The sequence below is a fragment of the Netta rufina genome (genome assembly GCF_964035555.1).
Source record: "Netta rufina genome assembly, chromosome: 5".
Taxonomy (NCBI): domain Eukaryota; kingdom Metazoa; phylum Chordata; class Aves; order Anseriformes; family Anatidae; genus Netta; species Netta rufina.
In genome coordinates, this window is record NC_140128.1 from 60590129 (window position 1) to 60616088 (window position 25960).

The following is a 25960-nucleotide window of genomic DNA, read 5'->3' on the forward strand; positions in this document are numbered from 1 at the left end:
CTACAGGAAAAGGGCTGACTTCAGAGAACAGATAGGTCAGATAGAATGAAGGAGGTAATTAGCAGATCTACCTGCCTGAGCATTAGCTTGTTGCACACACCAGCACAGAGTTTGAGAAAGGAACTTATTATTACCAAAAATGAGTGCTTTGTACCCCAGGTCATTTTAGTGGCAGTAGGGAATGAGTAGTTATTAAGTAAGACATAGCTCATCTTATGTATTATGTAGATGCTATTGTTCAGCTTTCCTGAAAATGAGATGGTTCCTATTCGTAATAGGAAAAAAAATAATATATATATATATATATATATTTAACAGTTCAACTCACCAAATTTAGGAAAAGTGGTTTAGGACACCTGAAAACAACACTGCCTGTAAAAGCAAGATCAAAACTGGATAATGGTTATCCTCCCATCTCAAAACCAAACAAAAACAAACCACCACCAGAACCCTCAGGTGCTTTTGGCTCTATTTTGCAATGCACTCTTTGAAGTTGCTCGTTAGTTCCACGTAGTTGATATTTTAGGAATTTTCCAACCACAGCCGTGTTTGGCTGCGAACGCTTTGGGGCGTCGAGGCCGCATGGGATTTTGACGAGTCCCTTAATGTCGCCCCGTAATGATGTGGTTTGATGGTACCTTGGTTTGCTCCCCTGGCATTTTGGTTTTGTGACGCGTTCCCGTGTGGGACAACTCCTGTTTTATGCAGACAAGCCAGCAAGACTGCACTGAAGTCAGGAACTGAATTGTACTATGGTATCCTGAGGAGTCCCTTTAACCAAGTACACAGGTGGTGGATTTGCTAAAAATTGGCCTTTGCAGTTTGGGAAAGGTAGAGGTGGGCAGCCTTCTGAGCTGACTTCTGTTTCTTGAAATCCTAAGAAGCAAACAACTTGCTCAGGTCATGTGTGACACACAGCTCTAATGGAGCTAGGGGGTGTTTTGCAATCTAATCCACAAAGAGAAGTCTTTAACTGCACACAACTTTCCCCTCTACAATAAAATACATCTGTAAAACACCCTTGCCTTCCCCTTCCCTTCCCCTTTCCTTTCTTTTCCTGGACTCAGCCCCATCAGCTCAGCCCCACTTCTGGTGGATGCCTGTCCCCCTGCGGCGATGTGGCCAGCAGGGTTTCCGAGTATCCCAGGTGATTCTCAAAGCTTATTTGGCCGTACACTAGAACATATTTCAATAAAAAGAAAAGCAGGTTTCAGAGTAAAGCAAGAGAAAAATTGTCAAGCTGAAAGAGAAAAAAAAAAAAAAAAGCAGTTATAATCATCGTGTTCACGGCCTTGGAGGCAGAAGCTGAGAACTGTCAGTGTTTTATAGATAACCTTCATTTATGTGAGCGAGGCCCTGGGATCGTGGTTGCACACGGTGTGATTATTCCAGGTAAGTTACTTCTTTGCTATTTGGGAAACTGCTGTTTGAGAAAAATGCAGGTTATTTGCTCCATGTGAATTAACCAATACTTTCTTAGGGGTGCGCAGAGTAGTTAAGAAAAGCACTTAATCGAGTGTGATAAAAGTCTAATGAATGTCTGCTGTGCCGGACTGAATGCTAAGCACGATTCTAGCTGAGCTTTAAACTCTTCTCTTTCCTCAGGGAATGCAGTCGGATTTTTGGTGAAGACGGTTTGACGCTGAAACTCTTTCTTAAAAGGACTGCTCCCTTTTCTATTCTGTGGACTTTGACTAACTACTTGTATTTACTGGCTTTAAAGAAGCTGACAGCCACAGACGTCTCTGCCCTGTTCTGTTGTAACAAAGCTTTTGTCTTCTTGCTTTCTTGGATCGTGCTGAAAGACAGGTTCATGGGAGCAAGGGTAATGACATGCCTGATTTTCACCTCTCTCATTTTCATACCTACCCTTAAATCCATGAGCTATTGTGCTACCATAGTGCTGCTGCGTTATGGTATGCACATACCATGAAACCTTTTCTCGTTTCGATTAATGATGCGAACCTCAGCCTTAAAATCGGCTAGAGATGTCAGACTCCAGAGGTAATACAAATTTAGCTATTACAACCAAGTGTAATTAGATAAATTAAAATAGGAGGACTTCCAGATTCCTATAAACTTGTTCTGCTTGGGTTACAGTGCTGAAGAGCGCTCAATTAGTTTCATTTTAAACTTAGTGATAAATACTTAGGTTCTAACCAAAGCAATTTTATTAGTTCTTTGAATAGTTGTTTTTTTTTTCAATAAGTAGCATATTTTCTTATTGCATCCTATTACATTTCACACATGCATACATTTGCCAAATAGGGTTTGAAAGTGACAGCAGCTGCTTTGCATGAGGGTGTGTTTTTCATTAAAGCCTTACAGGACACACCGACAGTAATATGGAAATGTTTCACTCTTGAAAAACAAACAAACAAAAAGAACTCAAGCAAAATTAGGTGTGTATGGGCCTGGGGAAGAGCAAGCATGTTTCCTGTGATTTTATGTACCCAAATCTCCTAGTGGGCAGCAATTTAGCTTGTTGCCTTTATATCTTGGCTAAGGACTGGGTATGCCTTCTGCTGTTTCTGCCCATGCAGATTGTCCCACTGAAATGGTCTAAGGCCTCATGATCTCATTGGGTACAATCCTTACTGAGCTGCCAAGGGCCTTGAACTTAATTAGGGACTCTATGGGGCACGTTTGATGCCTGGGACCAGAGGGGCAGGTGGATGTAAGTTCTGTGGAAAGCATGATGGATCAGGATCTCATCCAAATGGGCTTTTATAAAAAATGACAAAGACACCAACTTTTTTGGTTAATAGTGAGGTAGAGGGGCTCAGAAAGGAAAGGACAAGGCATCCTGACTCGCAGGCAGCTGATGTAGCCTTCAGAGCAGACAGCAGCACACTGAGCAGAGCCCTGTGCTTGGCCTTTGGGAGCAGAAGAGGGAACTGTTTAATGTAAAACAGTCCCTTGGGTCTCCCAGCAGGACTGGCTGGGTGGTTGGACATAGCATGGAGGCTGAACATCGAACCCCTGCGTGTTGTCACAAGAGCATGGGTAGGGATCTGTCAGCAGGGGGTTGTTGGATGGGCTCAGTGGAGGGTCCATGGCTCACCAGGGTCAATTCAACCAGACCAGACAAAATGAAGGAGGTTCCCTGGTGTTTCATAGACCTCAGCCATGGTTCCCTTGAAGGTAAGGACACGGACATTTCACCTTGTTAGCTAAAGCCAGACATCTGTACGTCTATTTCATAAAACGTAAAAACATCAGATGAATGTGACCTACCCTCATGCTGATGCCTAACTCAAAGAATAAGCAGGGTTTGAAATGCTCAGGTCCTCTCTACAGCAGTTACCAGGAGCAGTAACTTCTGAGGCTGTACTTCCCTCCCTGTCCCTTGATCATCTCAGCCTCTTGCTGTTACTACTCACTTGTGCAAGGTGCTACTGAGCCCTGTAGAAAAAAAAAATAGTAATTTTTATACCTTTTAAGCTACAGTTTTTGTCTAAATCAGCCTCTTTCTGGAAGAGCAAACACAACTATTGTATTTCCCTAGCCCATTCTCTTTAAAAAAAAAAAAAAAAAAAGTAAAAAATACTAAGGCTATCCTCAATTATTAGCCATTTTTCACTGACTGGGAAAAAAAAAATTGTTATAAATATGCATTGGTATTAATGCTGTAAACACCGTGAGGTTTGTACAAAAATCCTGGCAGAAGAAGTGAAGAGCAAATCCTGCACGTAAAAGAAACTGTTTTTGCTGCTAACTGGCAGATTCTATATGCAGCGTGCTTGGAAGGGCAATTAGCAGCGTTTTCCAGCAGCCCTCCTGCCAGAATAACACTTAATGATGTTAATAACCACGCAGGAAAGTGTTTGAGAACTGAAATACGACAAAGCAGCTCGGCCCCAGCCTCGTGTGTTTTGAATGCATCCACTCCTTTCGCTCCCGAGGCTCTCAGACAGCAGGTGTAATTAGGTTATTTGGACAGCGAGGGGACGAGAAGAAATAAGGGTAATGATATACCCTGAGCCAGTGTTTGTACAGAAGCACTCAGCAGCCAGGAGCACAGCCAGGTTTTTTTTTTCAAAGGAGCTCAGCTCCCAGCAGCTCTTTGAGAGCCGTGGAGCCGCAGGGCATGTCTGCAGCGTGTCGTGGTGGGGAAGCAGCCGGTGCGTGTACCTGAGACAGATTTCGGCTGCCTGGGCTCGAGAACCAGCGGCTGTGACAGCTCAGAAGCTCTGCAGCAGATTGTCAGCATTGCCAGCTCCCTGCTGGTGCCCCGGTCCTGAGAGAGCAGCCGCTGGGAGCTGGGTTTTCAGGTGGGCTGTCTGAAGAGCAACCCATCGTGGTAGTCACCTCGTGGTGCAGCAAAGACTTGCTTGTGGAAGCATCAGCTGCAGGAGGGCTGCAGGGGCTCCATGCAGCTGCCCTGGCTGCATTTAGCTACCTGGAGTCACTCTGCAGTGCCCTCAGCAGGGATGCTGGAGCGTGGGAAGGAGCCTGCACCCAGCCCCAGAGAGAAAAACTCACTCCAGAGGAAGAATATTCATATGAGAGTGATGTATACAGCAATGAACATGTAGCTGTTTAGTTATAAAAGTGCAAAGAGTCAGGGCTTCAGTGCAGGTAGACCCTTGGCCACCCTGAGCACCTATTGCACTGCCCAGGGAAACGGCACAGCCTGCACCATAGCCTGGTTTGCTTGGCCACTTGTGAATGTCTCATGAATTAATAAGGCAGCCTGTATCCACGTTAACGCTGGGACTTGGGGAAGTCCAGACAGCTGTAGCTCAGAGCGAGCACAAATATTTAAAATACTTGATGTATTTGAACAGCTCTGTTGGTTTATGATGCTTAGCAGTAGCCATGTGCTTAAAAGTTTCCAGACTTGAGCCTTTGGTTGTGTTTCATCTGTGAAGCTGAATTAATGCTTATTAGGTGGGTGCAGAATGGTCTGGGGACAGTTTTCCCCAAAAAATGGTTGTCTGTAGGACGAAGGCAGATCTCTTTACTGCAGCACCCCATTTTCTGCTGTGCTCCATGTGGAAAACAAATGTTCCTGACTAAAATGTTAGTTGGCCCAGCTCTCTTCCAGGAAAAAAAAAAAAAAAAAAAAAAAAAGGAAAAAAGAGGCTGGCTGATTTCATTCCTTCTCTAAGAGGCTCCAAAAGAAAGTTACTACACTCCTCTGTTAATTAAAAGCTTCGTTTAACGAGCTGTCAGCTACAACAGCCAGCTTTGCTGTGTGACCTTGCTGCTGCTCGTCAGCTCACAGCAGCCTGCAGGACGTGCTCGCAGGTTCCTAAAGCAAACACGCCACAAACGCTAGGCAGAGGTCAACTGTGCTAATGCAGCGATGTGTAATTTGCAGGAAGAGCTTCCAACACGGAGTTTAAATAGCGTTCTCCCATATCAGGTCGTATTCATCTGAAATCTCACGAGGTGATGCTCCGTAGTGTCCATCATTTTGGTTGCTTCAGGGGAAAAGGCGGCTGGCTTTCTAAAGCGTTGATTAAATTAGGAAGCTGTCTCTCTGAGTTTGGTGTGGTCGGAGCAGGGAGGTGTTTTTCCCACCAGGAAGGATCTCCCCGCGGGGATGATGGATTTACTCCTCGCCCCTAGCACAAGGCAAGGTTTTGCCTGCTGGGCCCGGGTGTTAAATCTTCATCCTTTCCATTTGGAGAAGGGCACAGCTATCAGGCTTTTCTATTTTGTCTGGTGGGAGATACTGCTTGAGATATTGCTGCTGAAGTATCGCAGCTGACAGCTGAAACGCTACGTCTGAATTTATGTGCGAGGCAAGATGGATAACACAGCCGCAGATTAAAACAGATGTGCAGGGCAACGGGGAGGCTTCGGAGGACAAACAGGAGGTGTCGTGCTGGCTTCTGAAGGGTCCTGGGTCTAATTCTGCATTGCTGCCAGGCTGGGCCTTTGTGGTGTTTGTATGCTAGGGTAAACCATAAGGAGGAACAGCAGAATTATAGAATTATTACACAGTCTATCAGGGAGTGTAATGATAGGACAAGGGGAACAGTTTTAAGTTAAAGAATGGAGGTTTAGGTTAGATATGAGGAAGAAATTCTTCACTCTGAGGGCAGTGAGGCCCTGGCGCAGGCTGCCCCGAGGAGCTGTGGCTGCCCCATCCCTGGCAGTGCCCAAGGCCAGGCTGGATGGGGCTGGGGGCAGCCTTAAATGCCGCTGAAACTCATTCTTCTAAGAGAATTTCACTGTAATTTACTCTCAAGTCCTTGGATAGAAATAGGTTTGAGGTCAAAGTCAGCATTGCAGCATCTTGGGTGCTGGTTTGTGGTCCCTTGCCACCCCTGCCCTGAGCGCTGCAGGGGGAGCAGCAGAGGGTCAGCTCTCCCAATACCCAAACTCGCTGAAGCAGTGAGGCCAGGTTTCCATTTAGGCCCTGGAAAAGCACAATGGTAAAGGCTTCTTAAAGACACGGCTCAGGGATCAGTCTCCTGAACTGCTGTCCGGAAGGATTGGCCCTCAAAATGCTTGCATTTCAATTCAAATTGGTCAAATTGGTGGCTTTGCTGAATATTTGTCCCCTTGTATAGTTGAGCACAGCATCTTAAAATTTCTTGGAGTCGTATCTCCCAAGTGGATGCCTTTCATTATGTTCTCCGCTTCTCCCAACAGTTCATAACCACCTATTTAAGGGAAATGGGTAAGGCTTGAAGTCAGAGCAAGCAGCTAGTGGCACTCATTGAAACCCCACACAGCGATAATCTCTTCCCGTGTAATGAAACTGCAGTGAGCTTTACGTCGCTTTGCTTTGTCTGTGCAGATAGTGGCAGCAATAATGGCAATCACAGGAATCGTAATGATGGCATATGCAGATGGTTTCCAGGGCGATTCAATTATCGGGGTAGCATATGCTGTTGGATCAGCCTCTACGTCTGCATTATATAAGGTAGGTCACAACCGTTTATTAATATTCTCGTTTCTGTAACGCTGGATGTTAAAAACGCACAAGTAGGAAGCGAATCCCTGTGAAATAAGCGCTTGATTTTCCTCACCCCTCCCGCATCATTCGCGTTGTGCCCGGGCAATGTCACGACATCAGAAAATTTACTAGGAGGGCAATTAGCTTGGAGCTGCCGAATACTCCGCGTGCCTTCGCTTTATGAGCCTTTAATGAAATCCCCATTATTATGCCGCCAGGAGCTCGGTGTCATGTTTTAATCATTTCCTGCCGCCGCGGTTTATTGACACCGTTTCGGACGGGCTTGCCATATGCAGCGGGAGGAGAGGGAGAATGCGGCGAGCGCCGCTCTCCTCCAGCGAGGACAGATGTCTCGTCCCCGGTCCGCAGTGCAGCTCTCTTGCATATTCTGCTCTCGTGCCAGGCTGCGAGCCCCTGGTGCAGCCTGTGCCTTGCAGACGGGCAGCGCTTTGCCCCCGCTGTGTGAAAGCAGTGGCTGCTCTTGAAGGTGAGGGGTGGGGAAGGGAGGGATGTCTGACCTGGAGGCAGGTCGGGCTAAAGGTGGCTGTGGGTATGGTCAGATCAGGGAGGGCAGGGTGTGTGTGAAGACGAGAAGTTCAGACTTGGGTGTAGCAGGATGAGAAGTTGCCTCCTGGTTTTAGATTTTGCTGTCTCTGATAAATTCATTGTGAGCATTTGTGAGTCCCTCAAAGTGTGTGAATTTAGGATTGTCTAGGGCAAATCCTCCACAGGGCTCATGCTGCCTTGAAGCTAGTCTGAAGCAAGTTTCTCCAGGCTAGCCATTCCTCTCACAGCCCCCCTCCAGTAACTTTCACTGCAAGGACCAAATTGTCTTTAGGTTCATAATTACACCCACTCCTCTTGGCACTTTGTGCTAAGCTTTGTTGTACAGACTCAACCTTCCCCCTGTTAATAACAACACAGTGTCTCTCGTTGAGCTAAAATAAGGCAGAAATCTTCCCCAAATCTCCCTTGCAAATCTCTTCTTTAGTGAAAGTCTGAGCTGTAGCACCCTGTCCTGGTCAGGTCTGCCCCTGTGCCTAACTCTCCCCCCAAAGGAGAGGAGAACCCTGTGCAGGAGGCCTTCGATCTCCAGGGCAGACATGAGCCTAAACCCCTCCTCTTTCCTCTCCTTTGCAGGTTTTGTTCAAGATGTTCCTTGGCAGTGCAAACTTCGGGGAGGCCGCTCATTTTGTCTCCACCTTGGGCTTCTTCAATTTAATTTTCATCTCGGTCACCCCCATCATACTGTACTTTACCAAAGTGGAGTACTGGTCGCCGTTCTCTGCCGTGCCGTGGGGTTACCTGTGCGGAGTGGCTGGCCTCTGGTTAGGTATGTGATAACACAAGTACTCGTTTCTCTGTTTCCTCCTCCTGCCCCCAGTACCAAGTGAGCCTCAGACACAAATATTTCCCCCCTGATTAGCAGCAAAGCTCTCACAAGTGAAATCTGGTGTGAAATCTGGTCCCAGTGCAAATGGGTACTCCTTGATGAGCGAGTAACAATTTTCATAGGAAGCCTTAACACGAATATTAGTAGCAGAGAATAAACACAAAGCAGCCTTACTCATTGTCCGCGTCTCATCTTTGCGTTCCTACAGTGGTTTTATTGATATTTCCCTGTCTCTGGCACAGTCTGATCGCTATAAATCGAATTTCAAAGGGCTGCATGTACTCAAGCAGCTCCTGGCATGCGCTGATGTGGACTGGTGTGCACACACCGATACGGGGACCCGCTGGAGTGGGACACTTGGTCTGTGTCATTTCCTGCAGCCTCCACCTCCCCTCCTCTCTTTCACAATGCTTCTTTCAGAGCCCCAAAGGCTATCCTGTAGCCAGGCAGGCAGAAAAGCTGTTGGATTCAGCCCAGGGTGTTTTAATTTAGAGGTATAAAAACATACTTTCCTTTACTAACGTCTCAATTATTTCATAATTGAAGAGGGTTGTCTCCACTGCAAGTATATTAAATGGAAACAAAGAGGATGCCATTGCCAGTACGTAGCCCATAGTGCAGCCATCCTACGGGGTGGCAGGACTGAGGGCTGAGGTGTGGAGACCAAGCCTTTGCCACTCCTTGAAGCAAATCCAACCTGAGCTGCAGCTTCTCTGTCAGCACCCAAGGGGAAAAATACAGGGATGGCTTACCGCCCAGAGCACCACCTGAAAATATAACCCCAAGCAGGAGGAAGCAGCACTGTGGAGCAGACAGACCTGCTCCTTCCACACAGGAGACTGCCACCAGCAGAGGAGGAATGTTTAGGGAGTGCCACGCTGCTCAGCACCAGCCTTGGCTCTGAGAGCTTGCTGCCTCCTTTATGGCAGCACCCTAAAGGATGGTATGAAAGGGAAGTTTTACAATTTGCTCATGATACCTCAAGAAAATTGAAGCTGGCTGGGAAGATTGTTATTAAAAACAAAACAAAACACCCCATAAATCCATAAATTAAAGGTGCTGAGCATTTGTACTTCTCTCAGCTTTCAGCTCGCCTTCAACATAGCAGCAAAACCGTGGTCTCACTACAGCATGCTTGGTCAGCTTCACAGGGTAATTGTATTGAGTGCCCATTAGAGTCTGGGTTCCCTGCTGCTATCACCCCATCACACTCGGAGGGTCAGGGTGGAGGAGAAATGCCTCGCTCTAGTGCTTTTCTGCATAATCGCATATTATTTTATCTGTTTTTTTCCCCAGCATTCAACATTCTGGTTAATGTTGGCGTCGTGCTTACGTACCCCATCCTGATCTCTATCGGCACGGTGCTCAGTGTCCCTGGCAATGCAGGTACAAGTAACGCCCTCCTTGGTTGAAAGAGAAACAAACACAGTGGCACACGCACAGCAGAAGCACTTTATTGTCTAAATGCTCACAATCTGCTGCCGCATATTTCACAAATGATCCCGTCTCATTCACCTGCACAGCTGCTCCCGGTGATGGGGGGTGTTTCAGTTCGTAAAAGCCTTTTTTAATAATCTGTATTCTTTGCCCTGGAAGTGATGGGGTACGTCCATCCCGTGCACAGGAGAGGGCAGGCTGGTTGCCACTACGTTTGCTGAGATGTGGCAAGGGACAGCATCCTGCTGCCGTGGCTCAGCACCATGCTGGTGACCTGCCATGCTGCACCAGGGCAGGGAGTGTACGTGGGATTTTTGGCCAAAGCTCGTTCTTCTTGAACAGCTGCTGTCTCTGCTCTTCTGATCGCCTCCTCCACCTCCCTGGCCTTGCAACTCGAGGTGTCTGAGCACGTTTTCAAACAGACAGCTATTTATAGGGGTGTGCAGGTCAGAGATGTGAAATGTGGTTGTCGGTACCTGGACGAGGCTGCTGAAGGGCTCAGATGTGCTGTTACTGCAGCTCGTGGAGCTGGGAGGCTGGGCCTGGAGACATCATCTCCAGCTCTCTGACCTCCCTACCGCTGACCTCTGCAGCACAAGGAAGTGCTGTGCTGATTCAGCCTGCTACAGATAAAAGAGTTGCCATAAAACACCTTCCCTCTCAGAGCAGAAAGGGAAGCTTTGAGGCTAAACTGGCTTTTTGAGGCTTCCTTTTTTGAGGCCGTGCTCTGAACCCTAGGAGCTGGTCACCAGAGCACTGGGGGCGATGTGGCCTGTGTCACAGCCAGAGCATGACACACAGGTTTTTGCCAGGCTGCTCTGATGGTGTGGTTCATCCTGCTGCCGTTTTGACGGCCTTGTTGTTTCTCCTTCACAGCCGTAGATCTCCTGAAGCACAAAATGATCTTCAGCGTGGTGAGGCTGGGAGCCACCATCATCATTTGCATCGGGTTTCTGCTGATGCTGCTCCCCGAGGAGTGGGATGAAATCACCCTGAGGTTCATCAACAGCTTAAAGGAGAAGAAGAGCGAGGATCACGCCGACGACATCACAGACTCCAGCGTACACACGAGAAGCAGAAGCAGAGCTAACGGGACAGTGTCTATACCACTAGCTTAGGGCTGGCGGACTTGAACTGCACGCGGATGTATATTCTGTGAATATAGCTTAAATTTCCTCACTCCTTGTATGCTTAACGATGACATTTACTCTGATCTGGGGATGTAAGATAAGAGAAATACATCTATAATAAATGTTTACATTTATACACTTACCAAGGAAAGGGTGTAAATAACCACAATAAAACGTTTTCTAATAAAAACCATTTAAGCTCCTGTCTTACTGAGCTGGTAGGTTTAAAATATGGATGAAGTCTACATCACTGGTCTTCTGGTGGCAAAAGTAGAACTGTTCTCAAGGATACAAATTTTGGACATTTCCAGCTAAATCTCAAAATTGGATGTGTGAATTTAGCTTCAAAATATACCAATCTTTTGGTAAGGCAGTGGGTTCGGAAAGCAGCTCCAAATCTCTCACAGAAGTCTCGAGAAGCCATTTGTGAGGGAAGCTGATGTTCACATTGTTATTAGGGATCTTTATCAGAATAATTATCCTGTGTCACGCGAAGAATTAATCTTTCATTAGGTTACGCTGTTGTGAAATATGTGATGAAAGCTACTCCACACATAATAACAGACATGCTGCAGTGCTGCTTGCCCTCTGGTGCTGCACGCTTGTCTCCTCTCCATTACGTGCTGTGCCTGCAGGCGGTGGAAATCAAAGGCTCAGTCCTGATGCCCAAATCGACATGACAGCCAGGACATCAGCAGGGACAGTGACACAGCCATGCACTGCCAGGACACCTTCCCTCCCAGTTTATTGGAAGCAAGAAATCACTTACTGAACGCAGCAGAAGAACCGACCTCACTCAGGGCTTATTTATTTATTCATTCACTTTTTTCCTTGCAGAAAAACTGCATTCCCAGCTGAACAACGAGCTTCTCACACAGAGATTGAGCACCCCGAATCACCAGCATCCCTGCATCCCTGGAAAATGCCAGTTCCCATTTTCTAGAGCTTTTCCCTTGGGCCAAACAAATATTTTTCTTAAGAAGTTCTGCAGTGCAAAACCTTTCAAAAGCCAAAACAAACAAACCAGCCAAGCCAGCTCCTTCCCTAACTCACTGTAATTTAGGATGGCTGTTTTCTGTTGCAGCATTCCTAGGATCAATCATGCAAGATGGCTTTTATATTTGAGAGCACCTGATATGCAGACAGATTTTTTTTTATTTTTTTTTTATAGGAAGAGTAGAAACAAATGGAAAGAAGTGCAGATTGCTGAACTCTACCAGCCTGCCCAGTACTGGAGCTTTTGATTTCCAGTTAGGAGGGCTTTTTTTGACAGTATTTCTGCCAGAGGAAGGAAGGAAGGAAGGAAGGAGGGAAGGAAGGAAGGAAGGAAGGAAGGAAGGAAGGAAGGAAGGAAGGAAGGAAGGAAGGAAGGAAGGAAGGAAGGAAGGAAGGAAGGAAGGAAGGAAGGATGGATTAAGGAGGGGTTCATGATGAATACTATTGGTTAAATAAATAGCAAAAACCATGTTTATTTGTTATTAAATAAGAGCAAGAGCACGATGTACAAGGGTGCTGATCACAAGCTCACCTCCCAATGGGCGCATGTGGGCTTGCGAGTTGCGGGGTCCCACATGAACCCCACAATTTGGGGGGACGCTGGCGGCATCGTGAGCCCAGGAGCAGCTGTGGCAGGGCTGGGGCCAGAGGGTGGTGCAGAAATCACCCTGTCCCCATGGGCGTTAGGGCTTAATGCTGCTGCAACTGCAGCCATTCGTGGCGATAATTACAAATGCAGCTTTTAATTTGACTCTCTTCTACCTGATGGTTTTTATCTGTAATATTTGTCCTTATAAAGTATTTGCTGCAACCAGCAGAGCTAACAAAATACACATTTATATTGAAAAGTAACAAACCACCGTAGCTCAGGCTCTTATCACATGGCTACACAATAAGAGCTGGAAGAACCACCTGAACAAGCATCCCCCTTGCACTAAACCCAGAGGTGTAAGGTCTGTGTGCACACGTAGTCTTTTAAATGTCTTTTTAGCATTTGAAGAGATGGACTCAGAGCTTCATCCGCTGCTTTTGAAGCAGTCAGTCAAAAATATCTTGAAAAGGTGACCCGTGTGGAACAGGCGATACGAATGGGACGATGTGGCTGAGAGCAAAGGGCACATGGCTGCCTGAGCACCACCCCGAGCTGATTCTGGAGCCGATATATTCATTTACACTACAAGAGAGCTTTAGAGATGTGTTTTACTGAAATTTTAGTTCCTGCCAAGCTGAACACATGGGGAAAACAAACATTTCCTTTTCATACGCATTGATGAGGACCTTTTGGCAGCATCTTCAGGCACAGGACTGGATCCTTCAAGGAACCTCTTTGAGTATTCAGAAGGGAAAATACCATGAAATCCCAGCATTTGAGTCAGTTTCTCTCTGCCTGAGACATTTCAGGGCAGAACACGTTGCTGTGCCAGCCCAAAAAGGCGGGCTCGACGTGAGGCCTAGCACATGCAGCAGCCCTGGTGCATGCTCCCAGCCTGTCCTTGGGGGCCAGTGATGGCCCCAGTGGCCCAGCAGTCAAAACCTGCAGCCGTGGGGCTGGCAGGCATGGGGTGCAGGCTCCTAGCCCTCCCCTGGGGCCAGCTGTGCTGCCTGGGCACTATCCAGGACCAAGGGTGGAAGCAGGGCAACAGGAGGCTTTCGCCGCTCCTCTTACAAAGCGAGGAGGGTCACTGTTTTCCCTAGAGTGCAGCTCTGCCTTTCAGTGAGAGAAATCTCATTAAAAACAAGAAATAAGACAATTAATTGAGGCTGTTTTGCTGTTATTGTGGCCCCCTTCACCAGTGTGGATCCCAGCCAGCGAAACGATGCTGGGTTATTGTCCTCTTGTTGTTGCTTGATTTGTTCACCACCGCCCCTAAACACACTGCAAATGTCATAAATGACAACAAGAATATTCTCATAGTTCCTCTCCGTCATGCTTTGCTTGCCAGGGATTTCCATGAAATGCAGGTAGGATTTTGGCAAGAAAAGCACAAAGCACACTTATCCCACTGTGCACACTCACACCAACATCTGCTCCTCTGGGGATTTTTTTCCTGGTGTTTTCCTTTTGGACCTTAAGCTTCCCCCACCCCTGTCGTGGTGACAAGGCGAGATGCTCTGGAGCGGCTGCCTTCCCTGGGCTTTGGAGCAAGATGTGCATTTTGGAAACAAACACACAGGACATGTGGCTGTGAGATTAATTTAAAACACCCTTTCAAGGACAAAACACTGTTTCGAGGCAGATGGGGGAAAGCAGCCCATAGTTGTGGCTGTGCATGGGACAGGTGCTCCGTGCTGAATCCTCCCTTGGTTCTCCTTTGCAGCTCAGTAGTTTGGGATTTTCCATGCATCTTCCTTAAAATGAGAGCATCAGAACACTTGCAGACCAATGATTTCTTTCTGAATATAATAAATTTGCTGGAAAACCCACTTTAGGCAAGGTCAACATGTACAAGTCCTAGCTGAATTTAGTGGAGGGTTTCGGGCAATAAACGAAATGAGAGGAAGGTACAAAGAGGTCCCAGGGCTCCTGGGAGGAGCTGTGTGGGGTCCCTCACAGCTGAGCACCTCCCAGCTTAAAGCAATCCTTGGCAGCACACACAGCTCAGGCTAAAGTACAGCCCTACAGCCCTGATGTACAGGGGTGTGGGGGCTTTAGGGTTTCACTGTGAGGTGCTGGTCTCAATGGATGCAGCCTCAAGGTGCTGAGCAGTGCTTTCAGGCCAGCACAGTGGGGTTTTGCAGCTGATCCGTAGGCTGTTAGGCACCCCTGGCAGGGGATGTTGGTCCCAGCACTCGTGAATCTTGTTTCAGGAATAATCTCCCCTGCAGATTTGCCAACCTTGGACACAAAAAACCTGAAGCAAACCGTGCACCAGGCAGGTGGGTGACAAATTTTTCCAGCAGTGCCACCACTCTGTGCGAGGCCTGGAGCAGGAAGACAGGATGCTTCTCCCATGCTGGGGCAGGCTCTGGAGGTGCTGTAACCCTTTTAATCCTCTGAGCATTGAATTTCCTTCAAAAGGCTGAAGATTTAGCCAAAGAAACAGTTGTAGAAACACCTCCAGGGCCACCAGCCGTGGTGGTGCCGCTTGCTGAAAGCGACTTGCAGGTGAAAAGCAAAGCTTGGTGCCGTCTTTCTGGCCTGTTCAGGCCTCCTCCTGTCCCTGCTGGGACATTCCCAGGGCCGAGTCAATGTTTAACCCCCCTGGGAAGGACACACAGGTGCATTCATCCGTGGGAGCCAGCCCACAGCTGGGCAGCCAGCAGGGAGCCCTGTGCTCAAGGATCCCTCTGCCTTTTCGGGGGCACAGCACGAGGTTTCTTCCTTCTCCCAAAGCCCCCGCTCTGCGCCATGGGCCTGAGCTCTTCCAAGGCGCACCCCAAGGTGACCAGGGTGGCACCGATGCTCTCCAGCGAGGACCTGCCCGCTCACCCCATCCCGCACCCTGGGGTGCTGGGGGGGCCCATCCTGCACCCGCCGGCCGTGGGGGAGTGGGGAACCCCCAAATTTCATGGGCAGCTCCCCCCTCTCCGCAACACCTCCTACGGGAGGGCCTCCGCAGGTAAGGGGCAAGGGGGGATGGTCCTTGGGCCCTCACAGAGCAACCCCATAACGTGCACTAATGGACTTGTCGATATTATTTTAATTAGCGCTAGATTCTGGGTAAGGTGCTCAGCAGGCTAAATTCAGTGTTAAAATAATTAATTAATTTATTTATTAATTTATTAGAGCCATGCCTCGCAGCGGGGTAACCCCACAAGGCACCAGTCACGTAGCAACGTGTGTCCATGCTCGTGGTGCTCCAAACCTCCTGTACCCAAAATCTCCCCACAAGCAAGGGAAAAAAAAAAAATCATTAAATGCCATTTTCTTTTACCTGTTTCATTTTTAGAAGTGTGTTCTCAAAACTACGTGAGCGATGCATTAGCTCGGCCTGCTGTCTAACTAAGCACAGCCTCCGAGAGGATAGGTTTTGTTTATTTTACAAGGCTTCATTCTGGTTAAATTCCTCTTCCTCCAGTGGGGGGCATCTGTTGTTCCTGGAGTGCAAATTAAAAAAAATAAATAAATAAAGAGGCAAATTGGGCAATTTTTGGAAGGTTTCTCATTAACCCTAATGAAACACCCTTTCCCTGTCTCCCCACGCCATTCCCCAACTTCCACTCCAAATTCCTGTGTTTTATCCCCAATTCCCCTCCTTGGAGGCTGCACACTGTGGTGGCCACCTCGGGGCTCTGCCACATGGGAGCTCAATCACTGCTTAAAAAAGGCACCCAAACACAACAAGGCTGGTTTTGGGGAGGCAAGAAGGATAGAGAAACTGTAGAAGAAATAGCTACTGCCCGTGTGTTTATTTGTGCAAGCAAAAAAATAGGCAGCAGCGTCCATCTGAGACCAACGGCGCAGAACGGATCCGGACCCACTGCTCAGCCTCGTTAAAGCAGGGCTTTAATGACTAACAGGGGATTGCTGGCATGCAGCACGTTCCCCTCCACATGTGTATCTTGGGCTGGTTTCCAAAAAAGAAGAAGGGCTGGATGTCATCCACTTCTTCTGCGGCCAGCAAAAACACCAGGGATGGTGCTCAGTTCCACATAATAATAATAATAATAATAGTAATAATAATAGTAATAATAATAATAATAATAATAATGTTATTATTAGTAGTAATAATAATAATGTCTCTGGGACTCAGCAGCAAGAAGGGACCTGAATCGCTGCCTGGATGAGGCTGCAGGAGACACAGAGGGTAGTCGTGGTCACGTATAGGGTATTTAAGGGGTTGTAGAAGGAAGGAGAGAGGTATGTGGCAGGCAGAGCTGTTAGCAGCTGCAGGCATGGATACATCCACGTGTGATTTCTGCAGCTAACAATGATTTATGCCTGGTGTTATCGGAGTACAATGGGAGAGATGGGCATGGGATGCACCAAACACAAAACAGGGCAGAAAACTCTCGCTGGGTACAGCCTAGGAGCTGACAGCCCCAAAGTGACTTCACCTCTGTCTTCTTTTCCGACCTTTAAGGGCCCCTTTCCTTCGACACTGTGCCAGCAGATGGAGGCAGCAGCATCATCAAACTGCACCCGCCTCGGCGACCACAAGTAAGGGGTTTGAGGGGCTCCCCTGGCAGAGCCGTGTTGTCCCCAGCTGGTCAACCCACTGCAGATCAAGTCCTTGGGCGAGCTTCTCACCTCCCTGCCCTGCTCTGAGAGCCCTGCCACACCGACGATCCCAGGTGTCCCCAAGAGCTTCTGTGCTCCCCCAAAATTCATCAAGCAGTCCACTGCATGTATAGCACAAAGGTGATCCCCCTGGAGCAGGGGTGCTGTGCTCCAGCCTTCCTTGCTGGAATTAAAATACACAGCACTGAGCGAGGAACGTGTCCCAGATTGGTGGGAGGATGAGGCAGTAATGAGCCCAGCTACGCCCTGTAAATTGCCACATGTAATCACAGCCTTGCTTAAAAATCTCTTAGCCACATGTATTATTTATAGTCGTTGATCTTATTTCTGTCCTGGCTGTATTTATGTATTGTTAGGGCACTGGCAACACCCACTGCAGGACAAAACTGCTGCTAATCCCACCCTGTGCTTTGGCCACTGCTGCCACAGACTAGAGGGAATGGCCTCAAGTTGTGCCAGGGGAGGTTGAGGTGGGAAATGAGGAGACATTTCTGCTCAGAGAGCAGGCAGGCGTTGGGACGGGTTGCCCAGGGAGGTGGTGGAGTCCCCGTCCCTGGGGGTGTTCAAGGGAAGGTTGGGCCTGGTGCTTGGGGACAGGGTTTAGGGGTGACATTGGTGGTAGGGGGATGGACCAGATGATCCTGGAGGGCTTTTCCAACCTTAATGATTCTGTGATTCGATTCTAAATGCCAGCTGAAGCCCCTTTCCCTGCAGGAAGGCTTCCAGAGGCAGCACAGAGCAGGACAGCACGGCCCTTGCAAGGCCCATGCTCCAGCCTGTGACACAACTTTAGCCGACAGCCCCAAACTTCCCCTTCTGCCTTCAGCCTCAGCAGCGTCTGGGAGCGATGCAGCTTATGGTGTCACATGCTGCCATCTAGTGCCATTATTTTTCAGCTTCACAGTCGGTTTTGTGGGCACAAAACCCAACCACAAGCCGTGAGCATGGGAGGGCAGCGGGACTGGAGGAGCACATGCGGTGCAGCGCTGCGGGGGCACGAAGGTTTGCTCCAAATGCAGGTGAACAAGGGAGCAGCAGGCAGCATCCCTTCCACTTCATCTGGAGACACCAGCTTGGAGGTGACCTGCTGGTATGACCCAAAATAGGGCAGAGCAGAAGCCTATATATATATAGGAAGCCAAGTGGAAGCTTCCCATTGACTCTAGGGAGTTGGTTTGCTCTTGGTGTGTTGGGCTGAGCTGGGACTGTCTCCAGCACTCCTTTACTGCTGCTGCCTTTTATCTCCTGCATTGATGCCTTCATTTACAGGATGCTTGAAAATGACAGCCCAGGCTCTGGCAGCAGTTCAGGGTGGCCAGCCAGAGGCATGGCACTGTTTGGAGGATGCCTGCTCATCCCCATGGGGCTAATGATGTCCCGTGTAAGATGCAAGGCATGGCTTAGGGACGGAGCCCTTGGTGGAAATGGCCTCAAGTTGTGCCAGGGGAGGTTTAGGTTGGACATTAGGAAGAATTTATTCATGGAAAGGGTGTTTGGGTGCTGGAACGGGCTGCCCATGGAGGTGGTGAAGTCCCCATCCTGGAGGTGTTTAAGAGACATGGGGACGTGGTGCTTAGGGGCATGTTAGCGGTGGGCTTGGCAGTGTTAGGCTGATGGTTGGGGTCTCAGGTAACAGGGATCTGGCCTCAGATGACCTGCCAGGAGACATTTTATTAAATTGTGATACCTGGGTGTGCTAAGCACTTGCTAAAGGTGCTGATCTCCTTCCTGTACCCAAGCAGCCAGGCTAGAACCAGAGCTGGATAAACCTCGAGGTAGTTTCGCATCAGGTTTCATGCTGGCAATGGAAAGGGGATGCTGAACACCGTAAATATTGCACTTGCAGAGGCTTGAACCCGCCGGCCCGCCATGGGGGATTGCTCCTGCAAAGCCCTGGAGCCAGCACGAAGCGGACGAAGCCCCAAAAGCCAAGGTGAGGACGAGGCAGGGCCGCACCGACCACGTGCAGCCTCCCTTCCCTGCAGGTCACGATCTCGACTTGGACAGCCCACAGCAGAAGCACCGCAGGGGGCAGAAGCACACACATTCGTGGTTTTAATAAGGATTTTCCACCATGCCCCAGAGCTGCGGGATGAACTGCAAGCACTGCGAAAACCTTCTCTGAATTGCTGCACGTTGGCCAGGCAGGAAAAAGCTCGCTGCCTTCATCCAGGGAGCACCCCAGGGACCAGGCGTGGGTTTGGGAGCCCGTAGCTGTTTCTTTTCATTTCAGCACAGGCAGATGTCTTTATTTATGTTTTAAAATCCCTTCTAGGCTCTGGAGAAGAGCGGGCAAAGCCTGAGAGCCCTCCCTGGCAGGCGGCAGCACTTGCACAAGCTGCAGATGCTGGAGCTGACCCGCCGGTGCCGAGAGGTAACCTGGGGAGGGCTCTGGGGAGATGCTGAGGCTCTGCGGGGTTTTCCCATCCCGGGGTCTCCCCCATGGGACAGGAGGTCTCAGTCCTGTGCCTGGGAAGTGTGGATTAAGCTGGGGAGCAGCCCCAGGGTGGTGGATGCACCCACACTTCCCCGCTGGACTGGGGAATGTCCTGCACATGTAGGAGATGCTGGCACCAAGAGGCAGCCCCAGCTCCTGCTGATGCTCCCTGTCCCCGTGCTCCAGGGATGAGGAATACCCTCCTGCAGGCTCCTTCTCATTCCTTTTTTTAGCCAGTGGAGTTCTTGAACCCACGAGGTTTTTTCCCCTTCGGAAAGTTCAGTAATTACTTCTGATTTTTTTCAGCGCTCTGCCCTCATTTGGCCATAGCCCATGGAGAAACCACAAACCTCCATCCGGGTCATGTTCTGTCACGTACCCACGTTGGCAAATATGATTTTCCCTGCTTAAGCTACCTGGCAGTGTAATTATTTTCCGTGCCAGCCCCCTAACGATATGCCGCGCCGAGCTGTTAAAACGTGTTTGCTCCTCTGCTGCTTGTGCTGACGACTCATTTGCAAACCCAGGCAGAGCTGAAGCGAAATCTCCACAGGGAGGCAAAAATCAATAAACAAAAAATCAAGGAATTCAGCCCGAAGAAAGTCCTTGACACTCGCCAGAGAGGTGACAGCACCGACAGCCGAGACCTTGTCCCCGCTGAGCACAATCAGCATTTTAATGGAGACCCTGGTAAGCAGAATAGTTTCCCAAGGAGATGTAAAGCTCCCCAGCATCTTAAATACCATCAGATCAGTTTCCCCGTGGAAGCTGTGGGATAGCTGTAGGGGCATAAGACCGGAATATCACAGAATATCATTGAATCATTAGGGGAAGAGGCAGGAGCAAGCAGGGGCCCATTGGATATTGGTGGCAAAGCCCTTGGCTGTCACCTTGTCCCCAGGATGGGGTTTCCCCGCACAGCAGCGGCTCCGTCTCTGGCTGGAGACCTTTGGGGTGGCCTCTCATCATGCCAGGGGGTGAATGTCCATGCTGGGTGCTGAACCTTCCAGTAAATCCTCTTCAGAAGTGCAGCACCATGTCCCCCGCACCTGTGGGTCTGTGCTAAACCACACTTCATCATGCCAGACTTTCTAATTTTACCAAATATAATCCCAAATTTATGCCTGGCCTGCCCAGCCCTGGACGTGTGGTCTGGTCTTGCCAGGATTTCTCAGGATCTTCTTTCCATACCCCCAGCTGCCCGTGGTGTTTGCCACATGAATCCCATGGGCCCAGGCATGGCTTTCAGCAGAATTCCTTTTTTTTTTTATTTTCTCCACCAGGAAACAGCGGGGACGGAGGACTCGCAGGGCAGCACGATGGCAGCAGCAAGGTTGGGCTGTGGCTCTGCAGGGAGCCGTGCACCAGGGACCTGCTCTGGGACACCTCCAGCACCGACTCGGGGGGCTGCGAGAGGGAAGAGAGGAAAATTCCCCGCAAACCTGCGCTGGTGAGGACCCGGACGGAGAGGGTTTCTCTCTTCGATGAGTTCTTCGATCGGGATTTCTAGTGGCGTGCCTCGGGACGTGCTGAAGGACCACGCCACGGTGCCAGGGTGCGGGCATGGTGTCTGCAGTCAGCAGCGGTGCTGTGAGCTGGGCAGGTGGACAGGGCCACGGGAAACACGGAGGTGGCTGATGTGATCGGTAGTGACAGGTCTGGGTACGTGGCTGCATCCGAGCAGCTGGGGAAAAAAAAAGTTTGGACTGAGCAAAAATAACGTGGGGATGGAGGGAGGAGGAGGAGGAGGCTGGCAAAATAAACAGAAGCTGGAAAATGTTCCGGCAGAAGTTCCAGCTGGGATGAAATATTTCGCTTGCCTTTGAGTTATTCGACCTTTCTGCCTAGCTTGTTTTCAACCTTACATCCTTTGCTAAGCCACAAAAAAGCAGTTCAAAATGAAAGGTAGAATGATGGCTTTAGGAAGTCTTTCAAATAAATATTCTGGCATTTCTAAAATTCCTTTAAATTTATTTTTTTTTGAGTTTCCTCTCCTCCCCTGGCCCAGGCAGAAAAATGTATGTATTTTATTCAGTATTAACCTCCAGTTTTATGGATAATCTCCCCCAAAACACCGGCTTTTGTTCACTTGCCCACTGCATTCAGGTCTCAGCACTGTGCAGAGTGGTGGGAACAGAGGGCTCTCCAGCAGCCCCTGGTGCTGCAGGGTGCTGGCCATCTCCAAATGCCTTCAAAGCAATGGTGCTATGAAGGACGTCAATTCTATCTGTGATTCTGGGATAAAATGAATCCCTGGGAATGTCTCTCTGGGTTGCTTTCCCCTTGGTCTGCCTAAACCCGACCAGAGGGTAAAACATCCTCAGTTGAGCTTGTTGGCTGGCCTGGCCACCAGCTGGGACAGACTGGAAGCCTCACGCAGACAGACAGACAGACACACGTGCCATTCGCTCATTTAGGCACCCCCTAATTAACCCAAGCCCTGCACTGCTGTTTGATTGGGTTTCCCTCGTGTGCCTTGCTGACTTTGAGTGATGTTGAATTTCCAAATGCACGAGAAGGGAGTTGGGGCTGCTCTCCCTCCCTGCTCACCAGGATTTCGGGACAGGGCAGGGACCCTACAAACAACAGGTAGTGTCACCACCACAGCTGCTTCCATCTCCTTCTGCTGGAAATCTGCCCCCCTTATTCTTTAACTCGATTTGGAGTCAATTCTCATGTGCCCAGGGCAGGGCAGGGTCTGGGAGACTCAGGGCAGGTGAAGCGCGTCCTTCCACGAGGCTGTTTTGGATATGTCAGCTCTATATCCTCAGCCTCCTGGCTTACATAGCCAGAAAAAGAGCAGAAGACACATTTTCATGTGTATTTAGGGGAATCAGACACCTGTGGCTGACTCGGTTTCAACAATTTTCAGCCATTTGTCTTTCTTGAACTTTATTGAATATCGAAAAGCAGGAGCTGCAAGTCCCAGCCAAAGCCCCAAATCAAAGCCGGAGCCTCTAGCACAGCTGCCCAGCGCTGAGCTTCTCTGTCCTGGCTTCACCCCTCTCTGTCTTTTCGCCGTCTCTGGATGTGCAGCCCATTACAGCACGTCTGCACGCTTCATGGAGAAAGCTGCTCTTTGGAGCAAGCCCACACGCCGTGTGCGAGTTCACGAAAAAGCCAAGAAAACAAACCCTGGCACAGAGAAGGAGAAGTAAGGGAAGTGATTTTTAATGAGAAAGGAGAACAAGGACTTAATGAGTCCTTGTCTGGGGTCTGCGTTTCAAAAATGCCCTTGCAAACTTTCCTCATAAACACGGGCATTGTGGAAGTATCGTGAGAGCTTTGGATTCGGTGCTGAGGGTAGGCTGAAAATGTCAATGATTTAATGGGCTGGAACAATTAATCTGGCACATGTCTGTACACCTGTCCTCTTAATGATTCGACATATCTCCCTTCTGTGTTCCCATCTGTCAACAATTAAGCGATAATTGGTGGAAATGCAATTTATCTCAGATAGAGCTGATTAGTCTTCCAATAATCACGTTGCCAGTGCTTGGGAAGAGTGCTGCCCACGGAGAAGAGCGTGTGGACCAGTCGATCCATATCACAGGCTGTGCAGAGAAGGGGCTCTGAGCATTAATTTATCAATTTACAGTGTGCAAAATTTGCTCTTATGGAGGCAATAAAGCCAGCAAACCTGCTTTCTACTTCTGGTGCTCAAAATTGTTTGATTTTCAGCTGCTTTCAATTGTGTTAACTCATCATAACCTGTAGAGAGGCAGACGGCAACTCATTCTGTTCTCATGTTTTCTAACATCCTTCCAGAGGCTGGAAATGAAAATGTTTTCTCTATTACTAGAGATAAAACTTAGGCTTTTCTACAAATTACAGAAGATGGGAGGAAAAAAAAAAAAAAGGCAATAACAAGAACCCCACGATGCATGTGCTGCGACTCAGCAAGGAGAGCCTTGCAGAGATGTTTTTCTCTGAATAGCTCCCAATTCCAAATGCTTGATATCATCCCGTCATTTGAGGGATGAGTCACTACAGACAGCTATGTAGGGGAGGAAATTTGCTGCTTGACAGAAGCGAGCACCCGCCGCGCTGGTGCAAGTCGTGCACAAGAGCAGCAAGTTCCTCTGTCTGAGCTTGCTGCCACGGCCAGGGGAGGCTGGAGCACTCCCGACTGACAGGCACAGGATGAGTTTTGGTGGATAATGATGACAAAACCCAAGCTGGGCTGGATTTGGGTGGTGCAGAGCGATGGGCAGAGGGGGAAGAGATGTCCCCTGTCTGTCCCGTGGTGGGATGAGTTACCCTCTGGAGAGGACACGCTCTCTCCTGCCAGCTAATGAGGTGTTGCTGCAATTTTTTCCCAGCTTTGAGATGAGGCTGGAGCCATCCTGAGCTAAACCCGTCCCCATCAGGACCTGCCCAGCCCAGGTGCAGTACCTTCAGAGAACTGAAGCTGTCAGGTTTCACCAAAATGCCCAAGAATTGAGATTTTATGCAGGTATTGACGTGGCCACAGGTAGCACAGGGCAGAGCCCTGAAGAAGGGGAGATGTAGGTCAGACAGACCCCTGCCCCAACACACAAGGGCGTTTATCTTCCCAATGAAATGGGCACAGGCTGCTTTTGGCAGCAATGGTAATACGGACAGAGAAATGCAAGTTTCTCTCACTCAGGATTAAGCAAACTGACTTTGCTGAAATGTTAAAGCAAAATGATAGCACTCGGCCTCATGCAGCCAGCTGAGCTGGGAAAAGTCAGCACCGATAGTTAAAGTCTGGCAAAATTATTAGCAATGAAGTGTGCAACAGGAAATCTTGAAGAATCTCATCTCTGTATTTAAAAAAGCTGAAAGTTATCTCGGAGGTCTCGAGGCCCGGCTTGCTGTAATATCTTTTATTGTTCCCGAGCAGAAATGTGGTTTACTTACACTTAGCAAAGAGAGGTAAACAAAGCAGAACAAGGCTCAGCTCTGTGCTGTAATGGGATCTCGTCACGTACCCTGCACTAATGTGATCTTCTCACCCTCCCGGGCCCTGCCCCACCTGGTGCTCAGCACCTTTGACCTCCTCGGGAATGCTCAGCGCCACGCAGCAGCCTCCCTTCCCCAGCGCTTGCACGCATCCAGCAGCACAAAAACCACCATCAAAGGCACGAGGCTGTTTCCACTCACCTCGTCAAACCCTTCCCTCCCTGACTCACTGGGAGGTGTGGGCCAGGTAACTGGGATCGGTTCAATCGCCTTACCCAAAGCTGCAAGAAAAAAAAATGCCCCAAACCACTGACGTGAGCGGCTCTGTTTCAGGCTGTACGTGAGGATTAGTGTCATCATCAGCTTAAAAAACCACCAGCCGTGTCCAGTTTTGGTTTGTCTAACAGGTAACCTCACACTGTGCTGCAATAGCCCTAAACCTGTTGTTTCCCAATGCTGGAAATACTGACTAAGCCCTCTGTGTTCCCAGCTTTTTTAAAATTCCTGCTGAGGAAGGTCAAGCGATGGCACAGGGGTCCCCCGATGACTAAAGAGGGGGGACCTGCAGGGGATGCTGCCCTTTCTGGGATGCTCCATCCCAGCATCTCCACCGATGGGATGGAGCTGCCCGCAGATACCTCCTGTTCCTGCAGGAAAAACCTTGATTTCTTGCTTAGCACAAGGGTTGTAGCTTTTTGCCACCTACTGACACGTTGTGGGAATGGCTCATCCCTGCAGATAGGCTTACTTGTAGGCTGCCCGTCTGAGAGTGCACCCAGCATCCGCTGAGCCACCCACAAGGATAAAAGGCAGAGCAAACACCCCACTGACAGGAGAGCAACACGGATTTGATCACTTGTTCCTTGCTATGTAGGAGCTGGACTCGGTGATCCTAGTGGCTCCCTTTCAACTGGGGATATTCTGTTCCTGTGATAATTTCCTCCTTGCCCCATCCCTTGGGCACAGTAACTTCATCCTTCCAGAGGGCAGTAGCATTGGAGAAGTCTGACATTATACCTGAAAAACAATGTCTTGGCTTCTTCCCCTACTATCTTTTCCCCAATTTAATATTTTTCCCCTCTGTCTCCTCCTAAAGTCTCTGCTGGCTTTGCCCTCACCCAGGGTTCCTCCTTCCTTAGCTCTGCTGAGGGCCTGTGACCGGCGGACAGAAGGGCTCTGCAGGCCCCTGAGCACTGCGAAGCTTCATTTCAATCCTATTTTGATGCCTTGAGCAACCCAGGGAGCTGATAGTGCTAACTCATTGCTCACAGTGAGCTGCAAACTCTGCAAAAACACATTTTCTTGTCTCCACTCGAGACGAGGATGTCTTCCACATGGCGATTTTGACGCCTCTTTTGTCCCTTTGTGCAGTTGCAGTGAAGCTTAGCTGAGCTGAGCCTTCTCTGTGCTTATCAAGCACGCTCAACCCTTGGCTTCTCAAGGGCTGTGAGTGGAAATAGGAGCCTTTACAAAGTGTCCTCAGTAATAAGAAATACCTGTGTTGGTCCTGGGAAGCCCTAAAGGTGGGGAAGATTTTCTTCAT

At 49.1% G+C, this 25960-nt stretch overlaps 2 protein-coding genes across 5 annotated transcripts in view; both read left to right on the forward strand.

Annotated features, from left to right (window-relative positions):
* The window catches only part of SLC35F4 (solute carrier family 35 member F4), a 99735-nt gene extending 88697 nt beyond the window's left edge, over positions 1–11038 (forward strand). For 2 of the 4 annotated variants that reach the window (XM_084288179.1, XM_084288181.1), the window contains exons 4-8: positions 1606–1825; positions 6758–6883; positions 8057–8249; positions 9606–9695; positions 10623–11038. In XM_084288179.1, coding sequence (XP_084144305.1) covers positions 1606–1825; positions 6758–6883; positions 8057–8249; positions 9606–9695; positions 10623–10864 — 871 coding nt within the window. In that variant the 3' untranslated portion in view covers positions 10865–11038. Of the gene's footprint in view, positions 1–1076; positions 1393–1605; positions 1826–6757; positions 6884–8056; positions 8250–9605; positions 9696–10622 lie in introns of those variants that run through there. The other 2 variants (XM_084288182.1, XM_084288180.1) reach the window with 2 other exon arrangements.
* Positions 11039–15221: 4183 nt separating this feature from the next.
* On the forward strand, positions 15222–21001 carry CCDC198 (coiled-coil domain containing 198; the record flags this gene model as incomplete). Its single annotated transcript, XM_084288017.1, has 6 exons — positions 15222–15432; positions 16897–16973; positions 18901–18987; positions 19330–19428; positions 20019–20181; positions 20775–21001. 6 exons carry the CDS (start codon positions 15222–15224, stop codon positions 20999–21001), a joined length of 864 nt encoding a protein of 287 aa, XP_084144143.1.
* Positions 21002–25960: the final 4959 nt, after the last annotated feature.